Genomic DNA, 24,460 nt, shown 5'->3' on the forward strand with positions numbered 1-24,460 from the left:
GATCGAGGAGTAGGAAAGTTGTTTTTGACCCAGAAAAATTATCTTGAGAAAGTCTTGGAGCGTTTTGGCATGAAAGATGCTAAATCAGTATCTATTCCTCTTGCTAGCCATTTTCGGCTATCTGCTGCTCAATCACCAAAATCAGATGAAGAGGAAGATTATATGGCACGGGTTCCTTATTCCAGTGCAGTCGGCAGTATTATGTATGCAATGGTTTGTACTCGTCCAGATATTGCACAAGCAGTCAGTGTTGTTAGCAGATATATGTCTTGCCCTGGTAAAACACATTGGCAGGCTGTGAAGTGGATTCTCAGATACTTGCGAGGTACTTCAAATGCATGTTTGGAGTTTGGAAGAAATAATAATACTTTGGTTGGTTTTGTAGACTCAGACTACGCTGGAGATCTTGACAGGAGAAGATCACTTTCAGGCTATGTATTTTGCATTGGCGGTTGTGCTGTTAGTTGGAAAGCTACTCTACAACCTGTCGTAGCTTTGTCTACTACAGAAGCAGAATATATGGCTGTGACCGAGGCAATCAAAGAAGCCTTGTGGTTGAAGAGTTTATTTAGCGAGTTAAGTCTATATCAAGGTGTTACTGATATTCACTGTGATAGTCAAAGTGCCATACACTTGACTAAAGATCAGATGTATCATGAGAGGACGAAACACATTGATGTGAAGTATCACTTCATTCGGGATATCATTGCTGAGGGAAAAGTTCTTATTCAGAAAATCAATACTAAGGATAATCCAGCCGATATGTTTACGAAACCTCTTCCAAATTACAAGTTCAAGCAGTGCTTGGACTTGGTTGGTGTTCGTTGTTTGTGATTTAGACCATTGGGTCTTATGTGGAGAAGGTGGAGCGATTTTACTATTGACGATGGTGGGACTCAAAATTATGCCAAGGTGGAGATTTGTTGAGCCGCAATCCTTGACTGTGGCAGAATTTCCTCATCCCACATCGCCTGAAGCAGAAGGAAAGCCTCCCAAATACAACTATAAATAGGGAGCTCATATGAAGGTTTCAATCGCACCACTCAAGAGAGTTATATGGGCTATTAGCTTCTTGAGTCATTTAACCCATTCAGTTAAATATTTTAGGCTCTCTTGTTTTGAGTTTAGAAATATTTTCTAAACTCTTTAGTAAGTGCCTATTGGCCTAGGAACCACTTTCCTACGGCTTTTGTATTTCTTCTTCATAGTAGAAATATTGCTCCTCCCTCGCCCGTGGACGTAGGTCAATTTGACCGAACCACGTAAATCTTCTGTGTCTTTTATTTGCTTTGTTATCCGTCTTTATATGGTCGGTTTTACCGCCTAATTATTATATGGCTGGTATCTACCGCCTATCTATTATATGGTCGGTTATACCGCCTACTTTGTGCTAACTTGAATTTGTCTATTTCCTGGCCTGGTCCTAACAAACCACAATTAAGAAACATCTATTAACTCATCTGGACCCCTGGTCGCACAAGAGGCCTTATGAGTATCATTAATCATTGTTGTTGGTTGTTTGGCCATGTGCTTCACCAGTGATGCCATGGATTGGGTCTTTGCGAGAATTATTGGGACAAACATATTGTACGTTGGCTGAAAAAAAAATGTTAAACGGTTAGGATAAAATGTTTGATGCACCTACTGGGATTAGCTAGGTGGCCACTAGTAACCCCTAAAAGAATGTTTGCTTGCGAGGAAATTGTGGAAAGGTGAAAGAAAATTACTAAAATTGATAATATTTGCTTAGAACAAGAAACGTACAGAGAGACGATACATTTTGTCAATTGGTTTTGGATACATACAACTCGCAAGACTGAATACTGAATCCAGACATGGCCTTACCATGTGCTACCATATTCGTACTTTGTTATTCAATATTTTTGTTGTTTAGTTTTTCGTTTTGTTGGCAATTTACAATAGCTAGAATAATTCATAGACGAATAAAAGGTTACACAAGCACAACGACAATGAAGAGACATTCTAAGGTCAGATCATGGCATACTAAGCTACAACACTTAATCCTACTTACAAATTGCAAGTAATAGTTTGATTCAAAAGATAGAACTTGAACAAAACCCCTCCTTTTTTTCTTAAAAAGTTACTTTTGTCCTTCTGTTTGTAATTTGGACATTCAGTTTTCAAGTTCTTTTTCATGTGTGGTGTGTGCCATTCAAAAAAACCCTTGTCCGGTGAAAACTCTTCTGATTTTGAAATTTGCCATGACGGGAACGTGATCAAATGACCATACAGGTGAAAGAATTAACCTCTATCCCATTCTAAACTACAATCAAGAAGCTTTAAATGGGAGTGTAGGTTTTTCAACATGGTATAAAGCTTTGTGCATCGCTCATGCACAAATGACGAGGACTCTTCTGTTCGTTGAGTTTGCCTTCACAGATATCTACCATGATAATTCTTTAATTCCTTGGCATAATATTGGCTCTATTCTTGACTGTTGGACTCTATCTTCCAAATCTAGTCCATGCGATCTTTTCAGTCTGAGTGACGTGCGATGAGGACATTAAACAAGCTAATCCCACAGCGGTCTAGACCAACTAAACTAATTAATCATCTTCTCCAACTTCTCTCTACTTTTCCTCTTTTCAAAAGCCTTCCTTTTGGGAGGGAGACCACTCCATGAATCTCATTTTCCTTTATTTTCTAATACAGTCTCTCATAAGTCTTCTTAGCGAAAGTTTTCTGTTTCTTTTAGACATTTCTAGTGAGAATTTTCTATGCTCTTAGGAATTCCTATGGAGATTTTGTGTTTCTTTTTTTCATTTTTTTGTTGTTAAATTTGAATTTATTTCAGATTTAGTTGTCCGATCTGAAATTTTTTTGGATCTTGGATTTATTTCAACAGATTTTATCATCATCACTGTTGGAGTTTAAAACCATTAGTCAATAGATCTGGTAATTACAACATGCACAGAAAGAGTTGCAGCGATCTATCTATTAGAAGATAACTTTAAAGTTTTTTGTATTTTTTAGATTTGTTCATAATTTTTTGATTCTATCGTATCTGTTAAGTTGCAGATTTGTAATTTCTAATACATATTTAACCTACCATTAGAGTAGTGACGTAGATTAAATTTGCTGGACAATTTTCAGCAATTTGTTAACGAAATTTGCTTTTATAAAAAAGATTAATAGAGATTTCAGATATCACTACTCACTATTAATTGGCTTTGAGATGAAATTCTCAATTCTTTGACAGTTTAAAACGGTTAATGACAAGTTTAGCTCAATCACTCTACACTTTTGTAATGTAATAGTATCCCGAGTTTTAGACTATTCTCTCTCTTTTAAGTGTGGAAGAGTCCCCCAAGGATAAAGCCCTAACTATACTAAGGCTTGAATACTTCAAGTTTTAGGGCGAATTTAAAGAAATATTTCAATTAGAGCTATTGATTGATTCCAATGAGTAGTGGACCTCTCTAGTTCGAGTGTTACGTGCACATTGCAAAATTGAACAAATTTTAGCATCAGGAACTTGGATTTGAGCAAAACATGGGTTGAAGGCGGTTTGACAAGAACCCATGTACCAGCACAGGACGATATTGACACTAATATGTGGCTTTTATTTGTTCCATAGATAATAAGATGGATTAATTTCTTTGAAAAAAGTTGCTAATGTCGGTGTGTAAATTGCAATTTACGATTTTTTTTTTTAAAACCTGGTAATACGAACAAAAGTAATCACGAAATGACTTTCTCATATGTCCCTTATGCTTTTCGAAATAAAAAAGTTGTCATGATGAATGCAAAGAAAGTTGTCATTTTACTAAAGCATTAACCAGAATAAACTACAGCTTGAGTGAGATTTGTATGTACAAAACGAATTGTTTAGCATATGATTGCAATGGTTGACACATTTCGGACAATACTAGTTTGATAGTGTCACACTTTGAATCTCCTCAAATGTGAATACTCGGAAGAAAAAAAATAAAAAAGAAGAAGGCTTCCATTGATCTATCCATTGAAATGATAAAAAGACAGACTTTATTTGTCTCACATTGAGTAATTCACTTTGCATTAAAAAAAGACTTTATATATTCATTGTAAAGTGTTGTATGACAAATTGTTATGATGATGTTTAATTTAACCATAATCAAAGAAGATTGCTGTAAAGATCTTAGTAATAATTTTGATAAGTAAACTTTAATTTTATTGTTTTACACTTTTTATTTACTACAATTTTCAGCAGGAAAAAAAGAAGACCATTACTTGTGTTTACTAGACCTGTTAAGTTATTTTCTGCAAGCATATCATGTTGCAACTTGTAAGTCCATAGAACTCTCAAACTGTGCTTCTCTTCTAGAGTTAATGCTTATTGACTAACAATAATTGAAATTTGCATTTTTTTTCTGTTTAAATAAATTTGTTAGGGGGAAGCACAGAAAGTAATTGAGAACTGAAAATAGAGCCTGATTGCAAAGTGCCCCCTTGACCTATAATTCTTTCTCCATCGCTCCCTTCAAGTATCCCTTTTTATCACTTTACAACGTTATTACTAATTTTTTAAACATTTAATAAATCGTGATAAAACTTTCTTGTTTCTGACCCAAAATACCCTATAATTATGCAAACATTTCAAGCATCATTGAGATAGAAGAACCTGATTGGTTAGAGTCGGCAGGAGAAAGGATCTTGTATTACAAAGGGAATATGAACCAAGGTGGGCTAATTGGGGAATATAGTTTATTTAGAGTAAAATTCGCATATTATATTTTTCTCAATTACAAGTGATGTATAACATGCTGATGATGTAAGATTCCAGACTTTTCAAATTGTGAATTTAAGGGATTGTGGCAATTGATGATATTTCAATGGCACGTATTGCAATTAATCCTGCTAATATTCTATCACTTGATTAGGGTTAAAATACGAATCAAGTTACTCTATTTTGAATCAAGCCAGTAAGCTTGTATTCACATTAGTATTCATTGAAACTTTGACTTTGACTCAAGTTTGATTCAATTAGTACAAAATTTGGTCTACACAGACAAAATCCAGATTGCTCAAATTTGACTTGATAATAGGTTGTTTGAATTTGGCTAATTGGCTATAAGAAATAAATAACCCAAATTTGCATACATTTTTGAATTTGTTAAAATAAATAACAATTTAAAAGGCAAGAAAGTTGTAGGTTCTATCTATCTCTTCTCTTCTCCAATTTTTCTCTATTTTTTCTTCTCTTCTCAAAAGACCATTGTTTTCAAGAGGAAGGCCAAGGTGGTTTTTCTCCCATAGATTCCGTTTTTACTTTCTTTTTTTTTTAAATAAAATCTCTTCTAAATTTTTTTTAGTGAGAGTTATCTATTTCTGCTAAAGGTTCCTTGTGAGAATTCTCTATTCTCTTGAGAAAAACTAGTGAGATTTTTGTAGTTAGTTCTAGTTATTAGATATGAAATTTTTTTAGATCTTGGATCTATTTCGACATATTTCATTTTCATTATTAGAGTACGAAATAGTTGCTTAATAAATTTGATGATTGCAACATGCACGGAAGCGACAGCAGTGATTTACTTTATTGGAAAAGTATTTATGAAATCTGTTCATAATTTTTTAGATTTTTGTATTTGTCAAACTGCAAATTCGTTATTTCTTGTGCATGCTTATTTTGTCATTAGTGCATATTTCTATTATGTAAATTAAATCGGGCTGGACAATTTTCATCAATTTTGTTAATGAGATTTGCTTATTATCAAAAAAGAAAAGAAAAAGATTAGAAAAGTTTTGATCTAGTCATTAAAATTGAAATCAAGAATTAAAGGTTTTAGGTTCAAATTTTTTTCTTCCCTCTCTCCTCTTCTTAAAACCAACTCGTCCCCTACTCTTAAAAAAAAAAAAAAAAAAGACCTATATCATTAATTTCATTAAACAAGTTTGCGCCTCTATTTTTGTACAATATATTCACCAGCACTTTATGCTTGTTTTCCTTGGATTTCATAAAGGTGATCATAGTGGTCATTTGTAATTGTCGGGCGGCAGCATGGTTCGCCATGCCCCGTGCTAATTGCCCTCCATGTTGTAAGGAATTCACGTGTTAACCACAAATGGATGGAATAGCCATTTTGTTTATCCTACTTCATTAAGCTCCATTAGCTCTCTTAAAACTATTAGAGTTTCGCTTCAAGACAATTTTAATTGAATGTTCATTACGAGAAGGCAATCAATATTAATTTTTGTTGCCCAAAGCTAGTAAGATTTCCACGGGATCATCTGAACGTGGAACATAATTTTTTTTTTCTTCTTTTTTCGCAGCCAATAGATACTTATGGTACATACCTTGGGAAAATACTTACAAGCCTATATATTTAGCTTGTTATAATTACTGACAAACTTCGGAAAAACTTGAAATGCAAACATATTTTTTTGTTTTACAAATTCGGTGACTTTGATTGATAGTAATTAAAAGAATCATAAAGAAAGGCCAATTAAAAAAAAATAAAGAAAGGCTATTATATTCATAAACTACGGGTGAAAGTGAGTGTTTCATCATTCCACCCTCATGTTCAAATCCAAAGAAAGTGAAACCTTATGTCAGTCCTACAACTTGTCTTTGTCATAAATGTAATGAATTCAACGTATTGATTCTACTTCATCCCACTTTTGGATTTTTTAGAATGTTCTTTCAATGCATAGAAGAAGAATTATTCATCGCCACTACAGGTTTAGTTCACCATATTACTTTGGACTAATTTTACTTTATGCCCAGAGACTTGTACCACATTTCCATTTTACATTATAAACCCTCAATTTTGAACACTTTTGAGCACTGAACACTCAAATTTGTACCATTTACATAATTACATCTAATGAACGACAATGTTAGCAAAATTAATGAAATAAATGATAGTACAAATTAATGACTATGTATCGTAGCTGTTCTTTGACTTCTTTATTATCACTTTCAAGCACACTATCATTGTTTTGTATGGTTCTCATTACTAATATTGTTGACAAAATTAATGGGACAAAGGATGACAAAAATTAATGACAATATGGCGTTTGGTTCACATGTTGGAATCGGATTCGGATTCGGAATCATTTATTCTGGATTTGGAATGAAATCAATCATTACAATACATTTGTTTGGTTCAGTGCCAGAAATGTATATCGTTACTATAGTTGATGTTTGGTTCGTTGGCTCTTTATAAATGAGATACAAGAAATTTTCACTAATTAAATATATTAGTATAAATGTATTAGTAAATTTAGTATAACTAATTAATAATTTCTATTAGTAAACATGTATAATTATTAGTATAATTAATAGTATCAATTATATTACATAGATTAAATTAAATATTATATATAATTAAATATAAATATACAAATATTATAATATAAATATATAATTATAATCATATAATATATACAAATATTAATTATGCTAATATTTATATAAATATAATATATATTACATATTAAATATACTTATTATTATATATTATTATATTTAAACAATAATTATAATTATAATTATAATTAAATAATTTATTAATATTATATTCATGTATATATTATAATTATATGCACATATAATATACATTTATAAATATACATATATATTATAAATATATTATTATATAATATTAATAAATTTATAATATATATTATATAAATATAACTATATTTAACTAAATAATTATATAATATAATAATATCATTATTATAAGTTTGTAACTAATTAAATTAAATATTATATTTATAATTAATTATAATTATATAAATGTTATAATATAAATATATAATTATAATTATATAACATATAAATATTAATTATACTAATATTTTATATAAATATAATGTATATTACATATTACATATAGTTATTATTATATATTATTATATTTAAAATAATCAATATAAATATAATTATATAATTTATTAATATTATATACATGTATATATTATAATTATATGCACATATAATATATACTTATAAATATACACATATATTATAAATATATTATTATATAATATTAATAAATTTATAATATATATTATATAAATATAATTAAATTTAACTAAATAATTATAATATTATAATAAAATATATAATTATAATAAAATATTATAATTAATAAATATAAATATATAATATATTAATTATACTAAATATTATGCAATTATAAGATTTGGGAATCACACTTGGGTTTTGGAGAAAACCCACCAACTTATTAAGGAATGGTGGAATGCTAAATTTTTAGACATCATTCCAAAATTTTAATTTCGATAGTGGTGAACCAAACATGAATCATGGGGTTTATTCTAATTCCCCATTCCGAAACCCTTTTACCAAACGCCTTCTAATTTTGATCTCTTGGCTCCTTTTCACCACTTTCAACATAGAGTCATTGCTTTGGATGGTCCTCTATTTTATTAATTTTGCTAATGTTATTATTGATTGTATTCAAATGGGATAAACTTGAGAATTTAAGGTGAAAAGTATCTAAAATTGAAAGTTTAGGGTGTAAAGTAAAAAAGTGGTTCGGAGATGCAAAATGGAATTAGTCCTATTATTTATTCTTGTCTGATCTGTTCAACCTATAGCCTAAAGGTATATCTACATGTGGCACCTTTAGCTTCAAGGACCCAGCTTACAATACCACTAATGAGAAAGTCCCAAGCAAGGTTTGTAAAATCGGGATTCCACCTAGAATCGATTTTAGTTTCACAGAATCAGATCGTAGGATCGGATCGTAGGATCGTAAGATCCCACCAAAAGCTCCTAAATTTACTAAATTAATGAAATTGAAATTCATATACCATTTTGTACATCCTAAAAAATATTAAATAAATAAGTTACTCATCAATATATAGCATTTTTTACTTACTATCTGACAAGTAATAAAAAGATGAAGAAGTTACAGCCGACAGCATTTCAAGAATGTTTTGATTGCCAATTGCCAATCACAAAAGATCAATAATATGTTTACAATTTCGAATTAATGAAAAATAGGTACGTAGTTGAAGAATGAAATTTTTAGAAAAGTAATATTAATCAAAAAAGGTATATATATGAATATAAAAAAAGGTTATGCGTGTTAGAAGTGCATATACATAATAGGTGTGAATTGAATGTGTTAACCATCAAATATTGAACATTCATTACAAAAACTTAATAATATATATACACACACACACATATATATATATATATATATATATATAAAGCTCAAATATTAAACGGGCAGAAAAAGTTCTGGCATTAGATTTCATTTCATCATTTAATTCAAGTATTTAATACTTCCTGTGGTTTCACTAATTAAAGTTGCCAAATACAAATTTCAATTATTGAGAAAAAAAAAAGAGCACCATCCAACAGAATAGAATTCCTGGTATCATATGATTTCCTACAATGTAAACGAAAAAAGCTTGAGAAAAAGTAAAATTTGTACATTTCCATCCTAATTTCACACGCCATTAATTAGTCACCATTGCACTCATGTTTAAACACTTTCAAAGTAGTATGAGTATGAGAGAGGAAGATGATGATTTTGCTGCTAAGCTTTTCACCCAATGCAGAAGATGAACTTTTTCTGCAATAGCTGTCAGCTGTAGCTTGTGGGTTCCTGGTAGAAGCCGCAGCGATTTGTCTTGTGGGTTCTTGGCAAGAGCTGTAGCCGAAGCTTGAGGTGGTTTGATGGTTAAAATTAGGGATTTGATTTGGGCAGCGGAGAGGAGAAGAGAAACGTCAAAGCTCTGCTTGAGGAGAAGATGAAGTAGGCCCGAAGCTTTTTGACGGAATCTTTTGATTTTGAGGCAAATTTTGTTAAAACATTGCAACTAAGGCCTGCAATTGAGTGTGAACTTACAAGCCTACCCCAAATGTTGACTTTTACTTGCAAAATGAACCTTGTATTCCACAAATTAGCAAAATTTGTAGGATCGAAGTAGGATCGTAGGATCGTACGATTCTATACGATCCTACCGATCCTACCTCGATCCTATATAGATTCAAGGAATTTGCGATTTTGAGTGCGATCCGGATCGATTTTACCTTTCCGGATCGTAGGATCGTACGATCCTACGATCCGGATCGCGATTTTAACAACCATGGTCCCAAGTAAAACTACCTAGCTGGCCAAAAAATGGAAAGGATTGAAGTGCAAATCGAGAACAAGCGAACGTACAATCTCATTCAGCAAAGGAAATCTCAGGATATGCGCATGGTCACTCTGATGGAGGATATATACAGCATTCAGTCCTTGTTCCACATGTGCTCTTTTTGTTTAGTAAATTGGAATAGTAACCATATTAGTCACTGGATTAGCGTGCAAGCGCTTGAATTGATAGAGGATCAGGAATTTTGGATTCCTCAGTGTTAGGATACACTGATTGTAATGTTCTTTCAAGTCTTTACTTGAATCTGTATAGGTTTATTATCTATAAAATCATCTAACGTTTCGACAAAAAAAAAAAAAAGTAAAACTACCCCGAATCGTTTGTTTGGATATGCTATTATTTGTCAAAAAAAAATGAAAAAATAATTGTATCACAAATATATTTTTGAATCACTTTTTTATGTTTTAAACCACCTCATTGTCTCACATTACATCACTCACAAAATGTACTACACGGTTCCAAAATTTCCCAGAAATTTAGGGGCCAAAGATGAACATTTTAAATTTTGGGGGCACCTCTAGTCTTCTAGGATCCACAGTAATGTGGCTTTCAAATACCGGGGGCCGACTCCAGATCCTTTAATGTCCACATGAATGCTCAGTTGCAGCTTTCCTGCTATACTATGTTCACAAAGAGAAAAAAATGTTCACAAAGAGCCTTTGTGTGGGAGACAGACTTGACCATACTCCATAGTGAGTCGGGATTGTTTGTATACTGAAAATACTTGAAGGACCTGATCTATGGACTCAATAGTGGATCATATGGCGTTAAAAAAAGTGATAATAGCTATAATGTATAATAGAGTGCGAACTTTCATGTGGCTAAAAAGAATATAACATATTGTACAAGCGAATTTGTAAATTGGATCTACCTAATTATTTGTCTATATATTATTCCCTAAGAAGGAAAATCTATGTTTCTAGGCGTCAAGTTCTATATTCTGTTAACTATTAGTTTCAACTTTATTATGTACTCTAAAAAGTTGGAAAATTTCTTCTCTCACAATATATATGGCTGCAAGTATATCATAAGCCTCTTCAAACTTTACCGTCTAAAAATTGCCTCATAGATATTTGGCATGTCAAACTTGTAAGAGCATGTTATTTACACTACATAGAATTTTCTCAAATATTAAAGGCTATTCAATCAAGATCCTAAAGTTTTTGGACTACTGCTCCAAAAAAAAAAAAAAAAAAAAAAAAAAAAGATCCAAAAGTTTTTGAACAAATGCTCAATGGAATAGTTATTAAACCCGATCTAGACATCAACTTAGTAAGGCTATTGTTTCAAGGGCGTTAGTGGTTCAAGTGCTAGTTTGACGGTTGAATCGGTGATTATATAATATGGTAAAATAATAAATGTGATTTATTAAGAAAATATTAATTATTGAATTGGTTATTGAACCGTGGTTCAATCGGCCGCTTATTTGAGTTCTACAAATTGAACAGAGAAATTTTATAGTTTCCTCCCCCGTTCAGTCCAACTACTAACTCAACTTGATTAAGTGGTCGGTTACTAGGGTTGATCAGTTGAACTATTAGGTGGGCCGGGTTAAATACCATGCTCAGTGGAATCATTGCACACTTCTATTTGGTAAAATCAGAGTGAAAAAAAATGATGTCAAATCTTTCATGCATGTAGGATTAAACTGTGTACTACAAGCATTAAACTATACTATTACTATGCGTAACTTTCAAAGCCCCTTGTCCATACAAAAGGTGAACATAGAAAGATATCTGGCAAGAGATCATGCATCCGACTTTTGTCCAACAAACATCAAAGTTCATCATTACTACCTAGATTAAAAATGGTCAATTGATTGTGCATGTCTGACAATGCCATTATAAAGCAAAGAAAGTCATAAAAGTAGAAAATATTTTTAGAAAGAGACTGGAGTTCATTGTGGAGTCAGGTTCATTTGCTATAGAAAATCTTGTGGTTGAATTTCTCTACTTTTGATGAAACATCGACCTAGGAAGATCAAATTGACATAGAACTATCCTTGTATTGGGTAAAAGGTCGAAAATTCTTGGCATTCTTGTCTTGTTTTATCCTGAAGTGAAGGATGCACAGGCATGCTATGATCTTTTATTGCTGCATTTGTGCAAGTTTTGCTCTTCATCTTCTACCTTGTGTTAAATGCTCATCCATCGAACTCAAGCCGGCCAGCGATAATAGCATCAAACATCATGTAAGTAGCATCTTCTTTGGTCTGCTTCTCTGTATCAATATATGGAAACAACTTGGGACATATATGTATGGCCAGTTCAATTTTGAGTGTTTTAATTCAACACATTCATACAAATCATAAAGGGGTGATGAGAAATGAAACCACCTTTTGATGGGAAATAGCAGCATATACTAGCGGTGCTGGCTATTGCCCTTGATGTATGGATGTTAAATACATACATGTGGAGTTTAAATTAGTTTTGGTAATTTCTGCAGCAGGATTCTCAGAAGACATTTTATATTGCAGTTCATGGAATTCTTTTATGGGTTTCAATGGGTTTTCTAATGCCTGTTGGAATACTTGTTATCAGAATGGCCAGTGCACAAGAATTTCATAGAACTACACTTAGAGTCTTCTTCTGTCTTCATGCAATTGCCCAGGTAAATTAGAGTTCATGATTTTGAAATTTCTTTCTGGATATGGCTTTACGAGGTTAGGAAGTATAACTACATTAAGTAGAGAATTAGAATGGTGATTATTAATCCCCCCCCCCCCCCCCTCTATTTATCACGTGATTAGACGATCCAAAGCCCCTTTAGAGCCACAAGATGTTATGATTAAACACACTTCTTTTTCCTTTTTCTGTCAAGCAATCATGAAATACACTTTAATTATAACGGGGGGATAAAGGTCTTTTAAAAGAGAAAAGCACTTGGGACATGGCAACAACAATGTGAGCCCACAGTTTGGTAGAACCAGACTTTTGAGATCATGCTAACTGTGAACGTTGTGCTAGTAGCATGAAGAATAACTTGATTACACTGCGTAGTCTAACTGATAAAAGCATACACTGATCAATGATGTTTGTTAACTTTTGCACGTCCTAGTCTCTTCATAATCTTGGACTCATTAGAACTCCGTTGTGTTTTAGACTTCTAGTATGTATTTGTGCACACATACTTTTGGTCTAAAATGTCTATATACTGAAAATAAGGGATATAAGATTATGTTCATAGAGAAAGCATTTGCAGGTTTCAATCGATATTTGATTCATAAGCTTGTAGAATTAACAGATGCTTTTTCTCTATCGTGTTGATAAGGTGCTTTCGGTACTACTTGCTACTGCTGGAGCAGTTATTTCAATCAGAAGCTTTGAGAATTCGTTCAACAACTGCCACCAAAGACTAGGATTAGGACTTTATGGTGCTATTTATGTGCAAATCTTAACTGGATTTCGCAGACCAAGGAGGTGATTAATCATCTTATTTTCTACTATAATTAGTACTTACGTTCCTTGACAGATCTTGCAGGTCAATTAGGATAGGAGGACAGAATTTCTGAGTTTCCCTTTTTCCTCCTCTTTCTGTATGCAGGGGAAGGAAATCTAGAAGCGTTTGGTATCTTTTCCATTGGATAATGGGAACTGCAATATCTTTCGTTGGGGTTTTTAATACCTACACTGGCTTAAAAGCGTATCATTCGAAAACATCAAAGAGTACAAGCCTTTGGACTGCACTTTTCACGGCTCAGGTCCTTGTCATGGCATTCTTTTACCTCTTTCAAGACAAATGGGATTATATGAAAAAGCAAGGTGTTATACTTGGCAATGAACCTATTACAACCTCCTCGGTTCAAATAATTACTCAGGGGGGAAATGACAAGGACAGCTCAACAACAGAGCCATGTAGGAAAAGCAATTCGCTTGGGACTTATTTTTCAAGAAGCAATGCTCTAAATAAGCTGTTTCAGCTAACATAAGTCATTGCTTCACATTTTGATTCTTGCACTCTCTTATGGTGTTATGCTAATGAATTGATTTTGAACTCAAAAGTATACTGCTAAACTAGAGTGCAAGCATCAAAATGAGGAGCATCCATAAATTTCTACTATGATTTGTTTCCTTTGTGCAGGACTAATAGCTTGATTAGTTACACAAATCATAGAATGGATGAGTTATAGGGAATGAGATTGTTAGCAGATGATGCACTACTTGTACAGAGCAATCAATCACATGCTTGTTAAGATCAGATGGTAACTAAATAAACATGACCATTTGGTTGTTTTTATGTCAAATTTTGAACAAGCATGATCAAAATTTTGATGGAATATTTAACCGTGTCTTGTGCTCATTCAAATTACATTTTCATTTACCATCATGTTATCAAGGTAACTCTATATGGTCTTACATCTTTGTTGACAAATTTTGGAGACAATCCTATATATCCATTTCACTAAATAGAATAATTGACCTGAAGCAAGGGGAGGTACTGCTTTTCTACCATGACTGCTTGAACTGAAACCAAATGACAAAGCAGCAAATATGTAAATTTAATACATGTTGCAAGTACAGTATTTGACAGTTATTATGTGTACAGAAACTTTCTTCTGTTTCAATGGTGCACAATTTTTTGAATGAATTTAAGGCTACTATTCAGAGCATATATGATACTAACTCTGTAAACTAATTCTTCTTATGCTCGTAATCGTTTGATAATTAGATGCCCAAAATGATTAATTTGGTTCCCGACTACTCATTGAAGGTAATTAGGTAAGAATTTTTTGACCAGCATTGTCATTGAAAGACAAACAATCCTCTCAATAGGACATCTCACAATCAGCTGTGTAGTTATAGATTTCTGCAAATGCTGCCAGGGTTTCATGTACTTGAAGCATCGATGGTCTGTGATCTGGATTAGGCAACACACAGTTCTCAGCTACTTGAAGGAATTGGATGATTTCATCATCAAATCCATGACCAATCAGACTTTGATCAACCTCAGCCAGAGTAGAAAATTTATGAGAAACAGAGGTACCACAGAGATTTTCAGTCAAGCTTTTGACTTGCTGAGGTTGCTTCCGCGTTATAAGCTCTAGAACCATAATCCCAAAACAGTAGACATCTTTTTTGAAAGAACCCAAATCCAGAGAATCACTTGACTGGAAAAAACTCCAATTTGAACTTTGATCTTCTAACTTAATGAATTTTGCTTCCCAGAAATTTGTTATTTTGGGATCAAAATTCTTATCAAGCAGGATATCTTTTGAGCTTATGGTCCCATGGACCACCCTTAAACTACATTTGTGATGAAGCCATGCTAACCCTTCTGCTATGCCAGCAGCAACCTTAACCCTCAAAGCCCAATGTGCCATAATATCCACCTCATCTTTTCTTCCATGTAACCAGTTGTAAAGATTGCCATTTGACATGTACTTATATACTAGAAACAAGTCCTCCTTTTCAGGGCAGAATCCGATTAGAGGCACCAGCCTCCGGTGCCTTAATTTGCCTAGAGTTATGGTCTCAGATGCAATTTTTTGATGCAACTGCTCTGAGTTGAAGAGACCCTTGATGGCAAGAAACCATCCGTTTGGGAGTCTTGCCTTGTACATAGTTCCCATCTTTCCAATTCCAATGATGCTATTCTGCCTTGTACATAGTCTTGCACTGCGCAATTCTGCAAAAGAAATTCTTGTAACGTATTTTTCCAGCCGCGCAATCTGGAGAATAAAGATTGTATATGCTATTCTGAGATTTCAATGTTAAGAATTCTAACAGAAATTAAGAGGAAATTTTGTTGATGAGGGGCTCCAGGCTGGTCAAACACAAGTTGCCCAAGTCATTCAAGTACCAAGTGGTCCAGTCACAAGAGCTCGTGCCAAGAAGATGCGTGAATCTTTACAAGCCCTTGTGAGTACAATCCAAGGCCGCATTGGAGATGATTTAAAGATTATTGAAGGCTTGGAGAATGAAGATTCAAAACTTTACACATTGCTCCAAGTAGAAGACCCTCCAGCGCCTGTTGCTAGTTAGGCGTGTCCTCACCTAGTGGTCACGCTTAAGGAAGAGTTAAGCTAGTTCTATTATTTATCTTTTTATAGTTAAATATTAGTTAAAGTCAGTCCATTAAACTCTTAGGGCTGGCCGAATCCTTGTCATTAATTAGTAGGGTTAGTTTAGTCAATTTTGGGATTAGGGTTAATGCTTGTAAAGGCTATAAATAGCCTTACTTCCTCCTTGTTAAGGGATCCAGAATTTACATTATATTTGTGAGTTTATTCACTTTTCTCTTCCAAGAGAGCTTTGCTTGAATACTTGAGAGTTTTTCTTGAGTTATTCAACTTGAATTTATCAACCAAGTATACACCTTGATTGTGGCGTTCTTCTATCCAGATCGTTGGTTCACTAAATCGTTAGTTGTTGGGTTGAGATTCATCTTAGTTCATCAATTCGGGGTTTAGAGGGGTCATACGTGCCGCCGTTCCAACTTGATTGTTCGTCTAGATCCGCGCATTCATATCAGTTGGTATCAGAGCTAGTCGACGACATCAAGTATATCCCATTGCATCTTGTAAGTTTTCCTTAAAAAAAAAAAAAAAAAAAAGGTTACTGTTCATCGGGTACTATTCACCCCGAAAACACTGTTCATCCGAAAAAGAGAGGGAAAAACCTATTTTCTGGTTGTGTCTTGATGAAACCATGGCTGACCTTGAAATTTCCTAGCGTCCTTGATATTGTGGGGATTGAGTCTTGAAGTTCTTGGGCTGCAAAATTGATATCTTGAATTTCTTGAAGTTAGGGTTTTGTAGTTTCTTGAATTTTCGTGGGCTGCCATCAAGTTTTTGTTGGATATTGTTGTTCAACCTCCTGAAATCTGGAAATTTTGATTGAATCTTGAAGTTCTTGGGTGGGAAAACAAGGGTTCTTGAAAATCTTGTTCTCAACCTTTTCCAAATCTTGAACCTTCACAACAAAACCAAAGTTCTTGGCTCAAACTTGCGGCTGCCTTGCTCAAATTTGAAACAAAAAAAAAAAAAAACAAATCTTGTTTCTTGTGTGCATCTTGATCCGAATTGAAAAGGAAAGACAGATCCATCTTGCAACAGAAAAAAAAAAAAAAAAAAAAAACAAACGACGCAAGAAAGAAAGAAAGAAAAAAAAAAACCCCAAATCGGATTTCAAGAACAAGAAATAGTTTGCTTGGGTAGCCTAGCCGAACTTGGGTTGAAAGAACAAACCTTGTTGCCTTCAATCTTGCACTATTGGCCGCATCTCTTTGTCCACGAAATACCAGAAAACCAGCAGCCATTAACACCCAAAAACAACCAAGAAACCTTGCTATTAAATAGCCACAAAAGGTGGGAAGATAAGATAGGGTTTCCTACTTTGTAGCCGTCTCTTGCTTTTGTTTCTTGATTGTGGTTTGTGCCAACTACCCAGCCGACCTTTGGTGCCTATTTTATAGCATTTCCAGCCAATAAAAACGTGGTTTACGAGGCCCAAGAGTCCTAATCAGTTTTGGATTCCACTTGGTAGTTAACTCCTCAATTTAGCTACTAGTCACAACCAAACTTTCTTTTTTTCTTGTTTTTGTGGTTTCTTTTCTTTTAGGCGGACAGCTTAGAGTTTTTTTTTCCAGCATATTATACATTTCCTTTTGTGTCTTAGAATTAGTCAAACAACCTTCAAAAAATCACAGCCTTCAGCCGCCACACTTGGGTATAATTTGGTTCAAGTTTGATTGAATTTCTTCAAGAAAAGCAATCTAGTGACTTGAGAAGTGATTGGTGAGATCATTAGAGTGTTTTCATACACTTGAGTGAAACACGAGTGTGAGTGATATACTAAGGGAGTGAGTGAGGTGTTATTTCCACTAACCCTATTTTTGCAGGAATACCTCAACATGTCCGAAGGGAAGGAAACTACTCCTTTTGATATTAAACTTGTGATGGAAGCTATGACTGATAAATTGCTCAAGCTAATGAAACAGGAATTAGAACCATTGCATGAGAGGATGGATAGTCTCGAACACTCCCAAACCAATTCTAAGTCCCGGAGACACAAAGCACCAACCCGTGACTATGAAAGTTTCAACTCCGAGGAGGAATATGGGTCGAGGACATGGAAGAATAAACACCGTAAAGCTGGTGTGGATCCAATCAAAGGCGTTAAAATGCAATTGCCTACTTTCCAAGGCAAATCCGACCCCGATGTCTATTTAGAATGGGAGAAACGAGTGGAGTTGATCTTTGATTGCAATGATTACACCGAAGAGCAGCAAATGAGACTTGCAGTCATGCAATTCACCGACTATGCCATAGTGTGGTGGGATCAAATCACTACTGGTAGAAGACGAAGTGGGGAATACCCCATCACTACATGGACCGAATTGAAGGGTGTCATGAAAAAACGCTTTGTTCCTAGTCACTACCACCGTGACTTGTACCTCAAACTTCAAAATTTGACACAAGGAGCCAAAAGCGTGGAGGACTACCATAAGGAGATGGAGATAGCCATGTTAAGGGCCGACATTGTCGAGGACCGGGAAGCTACTATGGCACGATTTTTAAGTGGATTGAGGCCTGAAATAGCGGATCAAGTGGAGATGCACCATTATGTGGACCTCCATGATATGCTAGACAAGGCTATTAAGATTGAAAGGAGGCTCAAGAGGAGGGGTCCAATTCGACAAAATTCCAACTTTCAAGTTGGAAATTGGAGGAACCAACCCTTCAAGAGGGAAGTCAGCCCCTCTAGTGCATTCCCCTTGGCCAAACAAGGTGGGACAACCAAGGAGTCTCTAAGGCCGAATGCACCTTCCTCAAAAACACCCTCGAGGGGCGATGGTAGGCCTACTCATGAGGTAAGCAAAGTTCGATACCGAGATACTAAGTGTTTTAAGTGTCAAGGATTCGGACATATTGCTTCCCAATGCCCAAATCAAAGGGTTATGCTTATACTACCAAATGGGGAAGTACAAACGGATGAGGAGGATGAGTGTGAGGAAATGCCTCCCTTGGTTGAGGATGAAGAGGAATTTGAGGAGATACCAGCTCATGGTAAAGTTGGTATGGTTGCAAGGCGAGCTCTAACTACTCAAGCTAGTAGAGATGACCTTCAACGAGAGAACATATTTTACTCAAGGTGCCATGTGATGGACAAGCTTTGTAGCTTGGTAATTGACCCAGGGAGCTGTACCAATGTTGCTAGTGCACTCATGGTGGAACGATTGACCTTGCCAACTAGTGATCACCCCCGACCTTACAAACTACAATGGCTGAATAATAGTGGTGAGGTACGTGTTCATAAGCAAGTTTTAATTAATTTTGCCATTGGTAGATATAAAGATGATGTTTTATGTGATGTTGTGCCTATGCAAGCTACTCATATTATTTTGGGTCGCCCATGGCAGTTTGATAAAAGGGTCATTTTTTATGGATTCTTGAATAAGTATTCCTTTGTGCATAATACTAAAAAGATCACACTTGCACCTCTTACACCTCAACAAGTGCATGAGGACCAACTTGGGTTGCAAAAGGAATATGACATGCATTGTGACAATAAAAAGAAAAATTTGCATGATACAAAGAGCAAAATGGCCGAACCATCTTCTCATAAAATTGACACTTCACATTCGGCCATTGAAGGGAAAAAGGAGAGAAAATCCATCATGCTTGCTAGAACTAGAGATGTGCGAAAGGCTTTGCACTCTAACCAGATTTTGCTTATCTTGTTTTGTAAAGAGTCTTTGCTCACTAATGAACTTGGTGCTTCTTTGCCTAGTGCTATTGCTAACCTTTTACAGGAGTACCAAGACGTATTTCCTGAGGATATACCTAATGGGTTGCCACCTTTGAGGGGAATAGAACATCAAATTGATTTCATTCCTGGCTCTTCCCTTCCTAATAAGGCACCATATAGGACTAATCCGGAGGAAACTAAGGAGCAACAAAGGCAAGTAGAGGACTTGCTTGGTAAGGGTTGGATTCAAGAGAGTCTAAGTCCTTGTGCTGTACCTGTCCTACTTGTGCCAAAGAAAGATGGAGGATGGAGGATGTGCACCGATTGTAGAGCCATAAATGCCATAACGGTAAAGTATCGCCATCCCATACCTCGATTAGATGACATGCTTGATGAGTTACATGGTGCTATTATATTTACTAAGATTGACTTGAAAAGTGGTTATCACCAAATACGCATGAAAGAAGGGGATGAGTGGAAAACAGCATTTAAAACAAACCATGGTCTGTATGAGTGGTTGGTCATGCCTTTTGGCTTAACTAATGCACCTAGTACCTTCATGAGGTTAATGAACCATGTTTTGCGTTCTTTTATTGGTAAATTTGTGGTAGTCTACTTTGATGACATATTGATCTATAGTAAGAGTACAGAAGAGCATGTTGTGCATGTCCGAATGGTCTTAGATGCACTTCGAAAGGCGAGCCTCTATGCTAACCTTAAGAAGTGTACTTTTTGCACTAATCAACTTGTCTTCCTAGGTTATGTTGTGAGTGACCAGGGAATACGAGTTGACCAAGAGAAGGTGAAGGCTATAAATGAATGGCCAATACCAACCAGTGTAAGTGAGGTAAGGAGTTTCCATGGCTTGGCAAGCTTCTATAGACGCTTTGTCAAGGATTTCAGCACCATTGCTGCCCCACTTATAGCCATTATCAAGAAAAATGTGCCATTCCAATGGGAAGAAGAACAAGCTAAGTCTTTCCAATTACTTAAACACAAGCTCACACATGCACCTGTATTAAGTTTACCTAATTTTGACAAGGCTTTTGAAGTAGAGTGTGATGCTTCTGGTATAGGTATTGGAGCTGTGCTCATTCAAGAGGGGAAACCAGTGGCCTACTTTAGTGAGAAGTTGACTGGTGCCTCGTTGAACTACTCAACTTATGACAAGGAATTGATGGCCTTGGTGCGCGCTCTCCAAACTTGGCAACACTACCTCAGACCTCGGGAATTCGTACTCCACACTGATCATGAATCGCTCAAACACATCAAATCACAAACCAAATTGAGCAAAAGGCATGCGAGGTAGGTGGCTTTCATTGATAGTTTTGTGTTTGTCATCCAATATAAGGTTGGGAAGACTAATGTAGTGGCTGATGCACTTTCTAGAAGGTATACACTAATCACTACACTAGACACTAAGTTGCTTGGCTTTGAATTCATTAAGGATTTATATGCAGCTGACCTAGACTTTGGTGAGATTTCACAACCTTGCCACGAGTTACTCGTGAGCATTATTCTATGTCGCAGGGGTTCTTGTACTACAAAGGCAAACTATGTATTCCCCTGTGCTCCATGCGACTTTTGCTGGTTAGAGAGGCTCATGGTGGAGGCCTCATGGGACATTTTGGAGTGGCGAAGACCTTGTCAATTCTCCAAGAGCATTTCTACTGGCCTCGCATGAAGAGGGACGTCGAGAGGCATACACAAAGGTGTGTCACTTGTCACCAAGCAAAATCAAAGGTACATCCTTATGGACTCTACACTCCGTTACCCATCCCACATGAACCTTGGGTAGATTTGTCTATGGACTTTGTACTTGGATTACCTAGAACTAGACAAGGGCATGATTCCATTTATGTGGTAGTTGATCATTTCTCAAAGATGGCTCACTTCATTCCTTGCCATAAAACTGATGATGCTAAACATGTGGCTGATTTATTCTTTAGAGACATAGTGCGTTTACATGGGGTATCTCGTACCATTGTTTCTGATAGGGATGTAAGGTTCCTTAGCTACTTTTAGAAAACTTTGTGGTGTAAACTAGGGACTAAATTGCTTTTTTCTACTTCTAGTCACCCACAAACTGATAGACAAAGTGAAGTGGTTAATCGGACTTTATCTACATTGTTGCGAGCAATTATTAAAAAGAACATTAAATCTTGGGAAGATTGCTTGCCTCATGTTGAATTTGCATATAATCGCACTGTGCATACTTCTACTCAATTTTCACCTTTTGAAATTGTTTATGGATTTAACCCTCTCACACCTTTAGACTTGTCTCCTTTACCTATTTCTGAGAGAGTTAACCTAGATGGTAAGAAAAAGGCTGAGATTGTGCGGGATTTGCATACCAAAGCTAGAGCTAATATTGAGAAACGTACCCTTCAATACATTCAAAGTGCCAACAAGGGACGTCGCCAGATGGTGTTTGAACCAGGTGATTGGGTTTGGATACACATGAGAAAGGAGCGTTTTCCAAACCAAAGGCGCAACAAACTACTTCCACGGGGTGATGGACCATTTCAAGTTGTGGAGCGCATCAATGACAATGCCTACAAACTTGCCCTTCCAGGTGAGTATGGAGTACATGCTACATTCAATGTGGCTGACTTGAGTCCTTTTCATGCAGATGACGAGCTTGATTTGGGGACAAATCGCCTACAAGAGGAGGGGATTGATGAGGGGCTCAAGGCTGGTCAAACACAAGTTGCCCAAGTCATTCAAGTACCAAGTGGTCCAGTCACAAGAGCTCGTGCCAAGAAAATGCGTGAATCTTTACAAGCCCTTGTGAGTACAATCCAAGGCCGCATTGGAGATGATTTAAAGATTATTGAAGGCTTGGAGAATGAAGATTCAAAACTTTACACATTGCTCCAAGTAGAAGACCCTCCAGCGCCTGTTGCTAGTTAGGCGTGTCCTCACCTAGTGGTCACGCTTAAGGAAGAGTTAAGCTAGTTCTATTATTTATCTTTTTATAGTTAAATATTAGTTAAAGTCAGTCCATTAAACTCTTAGGGCTGGCCGAATCCTTGTCATTAATTAGTAGGGTTAGTTTAGTCAATTTTGGGATTAGGGTTAATGCTTGTAAAGGCTATAAATAGCCTTACTTCCTCCTTGTTAAGGGATCCAGAATTTACATTATATTTGTGAGTTTATTCACTTTTCTCTTCCAAGAGAGTTTTGCTTGAATACTTGAGAGTTTTTCTTGAGTTATTCAACTTGAACTTATCAACCAAGTATACACCTTGATTGTGGCGTTCTTCTATCCAGATCGTTGGTTCACTAAATCGTTAGTTGTTGGGTTGAGATTCATCTTAGTTCATCAATTCGGGGTTTAGAGGGGTCATACGTGCCGCCGTTCCAACTTGATTGTTCGTCTAGATCCGCGCATTCATATCATTTGTTCAGTTCTTAATTACTCTGGAAGAGAATAACACATACCATATTAATTTATCTTGAAAGCTTATAGAGTAATATAATTTGAGAATGATGTGTCAAAAAAAAAACCTAAATAATAAATCAATAAATAAAGACCGTTATGCATGATGTACAACATTTGTACCATCTTCTTCAATGTCTGTTGTGTGACTTAATAGTTATTAGATTTTAAGAAAACAAAAAAGAACTAAAACATGATATTTATGTAAGAGAAATAGCAATATAATAAAAAATGGGACAGAGAGTGGCACAGAGTATGAGACAAAAATGCAACGGATCTTCTGTCCCACACCCTGTGTCACTCTCTGTCCCATTTTTTATTATATTACTATTTCTCCTACATAAACATCATGTTTTAGTTCTTTTTTGTTTCCTTAAAATCAAATAACTATTAATTGAGTAATACACAAAATTTAACAAATTTAAAAAATTAAAATGCATAAAAAATGAGATTTTTTAATGAATTTTTTGCTATATTTTTTAATTTTCTATTATATATTGCTTTTTTGAATCTCTGTATTTATTTTTTACTCAATTAATAGTTATTAAATATTAAGAAAACAAAAAAAAACTAAAACATGATATTTATGTAGGAGAAATAGCAATATAATAAAAAATGGGACAGAGAGTAGCACAGGATGTGGGACAGAAGATTCGTTGCGCTGCTCTATTCTTCCTGGAAAACAAAATCGACAATGTAAAGGCAGCCCTGTTCTAGTCACATTTTCAGGTTAGCAACAAGGTCATAACTTTTGAAGGGCTAGAAACCAATAAAAAAAAATCTACACCACCTGGAAACTGAAGTTTATTTGGGATGTTAATTGATTAAAATAAAATACAAAACTGAAATTTTTGGACCCTAAAAGCAAGGCAGTCTACAGATTTTTGATAAGCGGGTCGATTATTGGTTCCTTAAATCCAAATGCCATGTAAACTAGGTATCTAATTCATGAGAAGTCAAAGTAACAACCTAACATGTATAAATGAATAAAGAATAAAATAAATGTAGATATTTAGTACCTTGTTATTGTAATCTATTTCCAATGCTTTTGGCCCTAGGCTCTGTACATCAGCAAGGGCGTTTATCTTCTCTTTCATCTTAGTAATCAGCTTCTTCAAACTCAGCACTGGCATACCAGATAAACATATAAAGAGAACCAGACTCATTGTGATGGCCCAACCAGTCATGA

The 24,460-nt window shown here is 35.1% G+C and overlaps 2 protein-coding genes and 1 pseudogene across 2 annotated transcripts; 2 read left to right on the forward strand and 1 right to left on the reverse strand.

Annotated features, from left to right (window-relative positions):
• Positions 1-12,021: 12,021 nt before the first annotated feature.
• LOC113720148 (cytochrome b561 domain-containing protein At4g18260) lies at positions 12,022-14,383 on the forward strand. Its single transcript, XM_027245108.2, has 4 exons — positions 12,022-12,331; positions 12,586-12,750; positions 13,411-13,559; positions 13,684-14,383. Exons 1-4 carry the CDS (start codon positions 12,206-12,208, stop codon positions 14,066-14,068), a joined length of 825 nt encoding a protein of 274 aa, XP_027100909.1. The 5' UTR covers positions 12,022-12,205; the 3' UTR covers positions 14,069-14,383.
• Positions 14,384-14,905: 522 nt separating this feature from the next.
• LOC113720149 (probably inactive leucine-rich repeat receptor-like protein kinase At5g48380) lies at positions 14,906-17,397 on the reverse strand. Its single transcript, XM_027245110.2, has 2 exons — positions 17,327-17,397; positions 14,906-15,836 (listed from the first exon to the last, which is right to left on the reverse strand). Exons 1-2 carry the CDS (start codon positions 17,395-17,397, stop codon positions 14,906-14,908), a joined length of 1,002 nt encoding a protein of 333 aa, XP_027100911.2.
• Positions 17,398-17,991: 594 nt separating this feature from the next.
• On the forward strand, positions 17,992-22,742 carry LOC140014106 (uncharacterized; annotated as a pseudogene).
• The last annotated feature ends 1,718 nt before the right edge of the window (positions 22,743-24,460 follow it).

Source organism: Coffea arabica, chromosome 9c (genome assembly GCF_036785885.1).
Source record: "Coffea arabica cultivar ET-39 chromosome 9c, Coffea Arabica ET-39 HiFi, whole genome shotgun sequence".
NCBI lineage: Eukaryota > Viridiplantae > Streptophyta > Magnoliopsida > Gentianales > Rubiaceae > Coffea > Coffea arabica.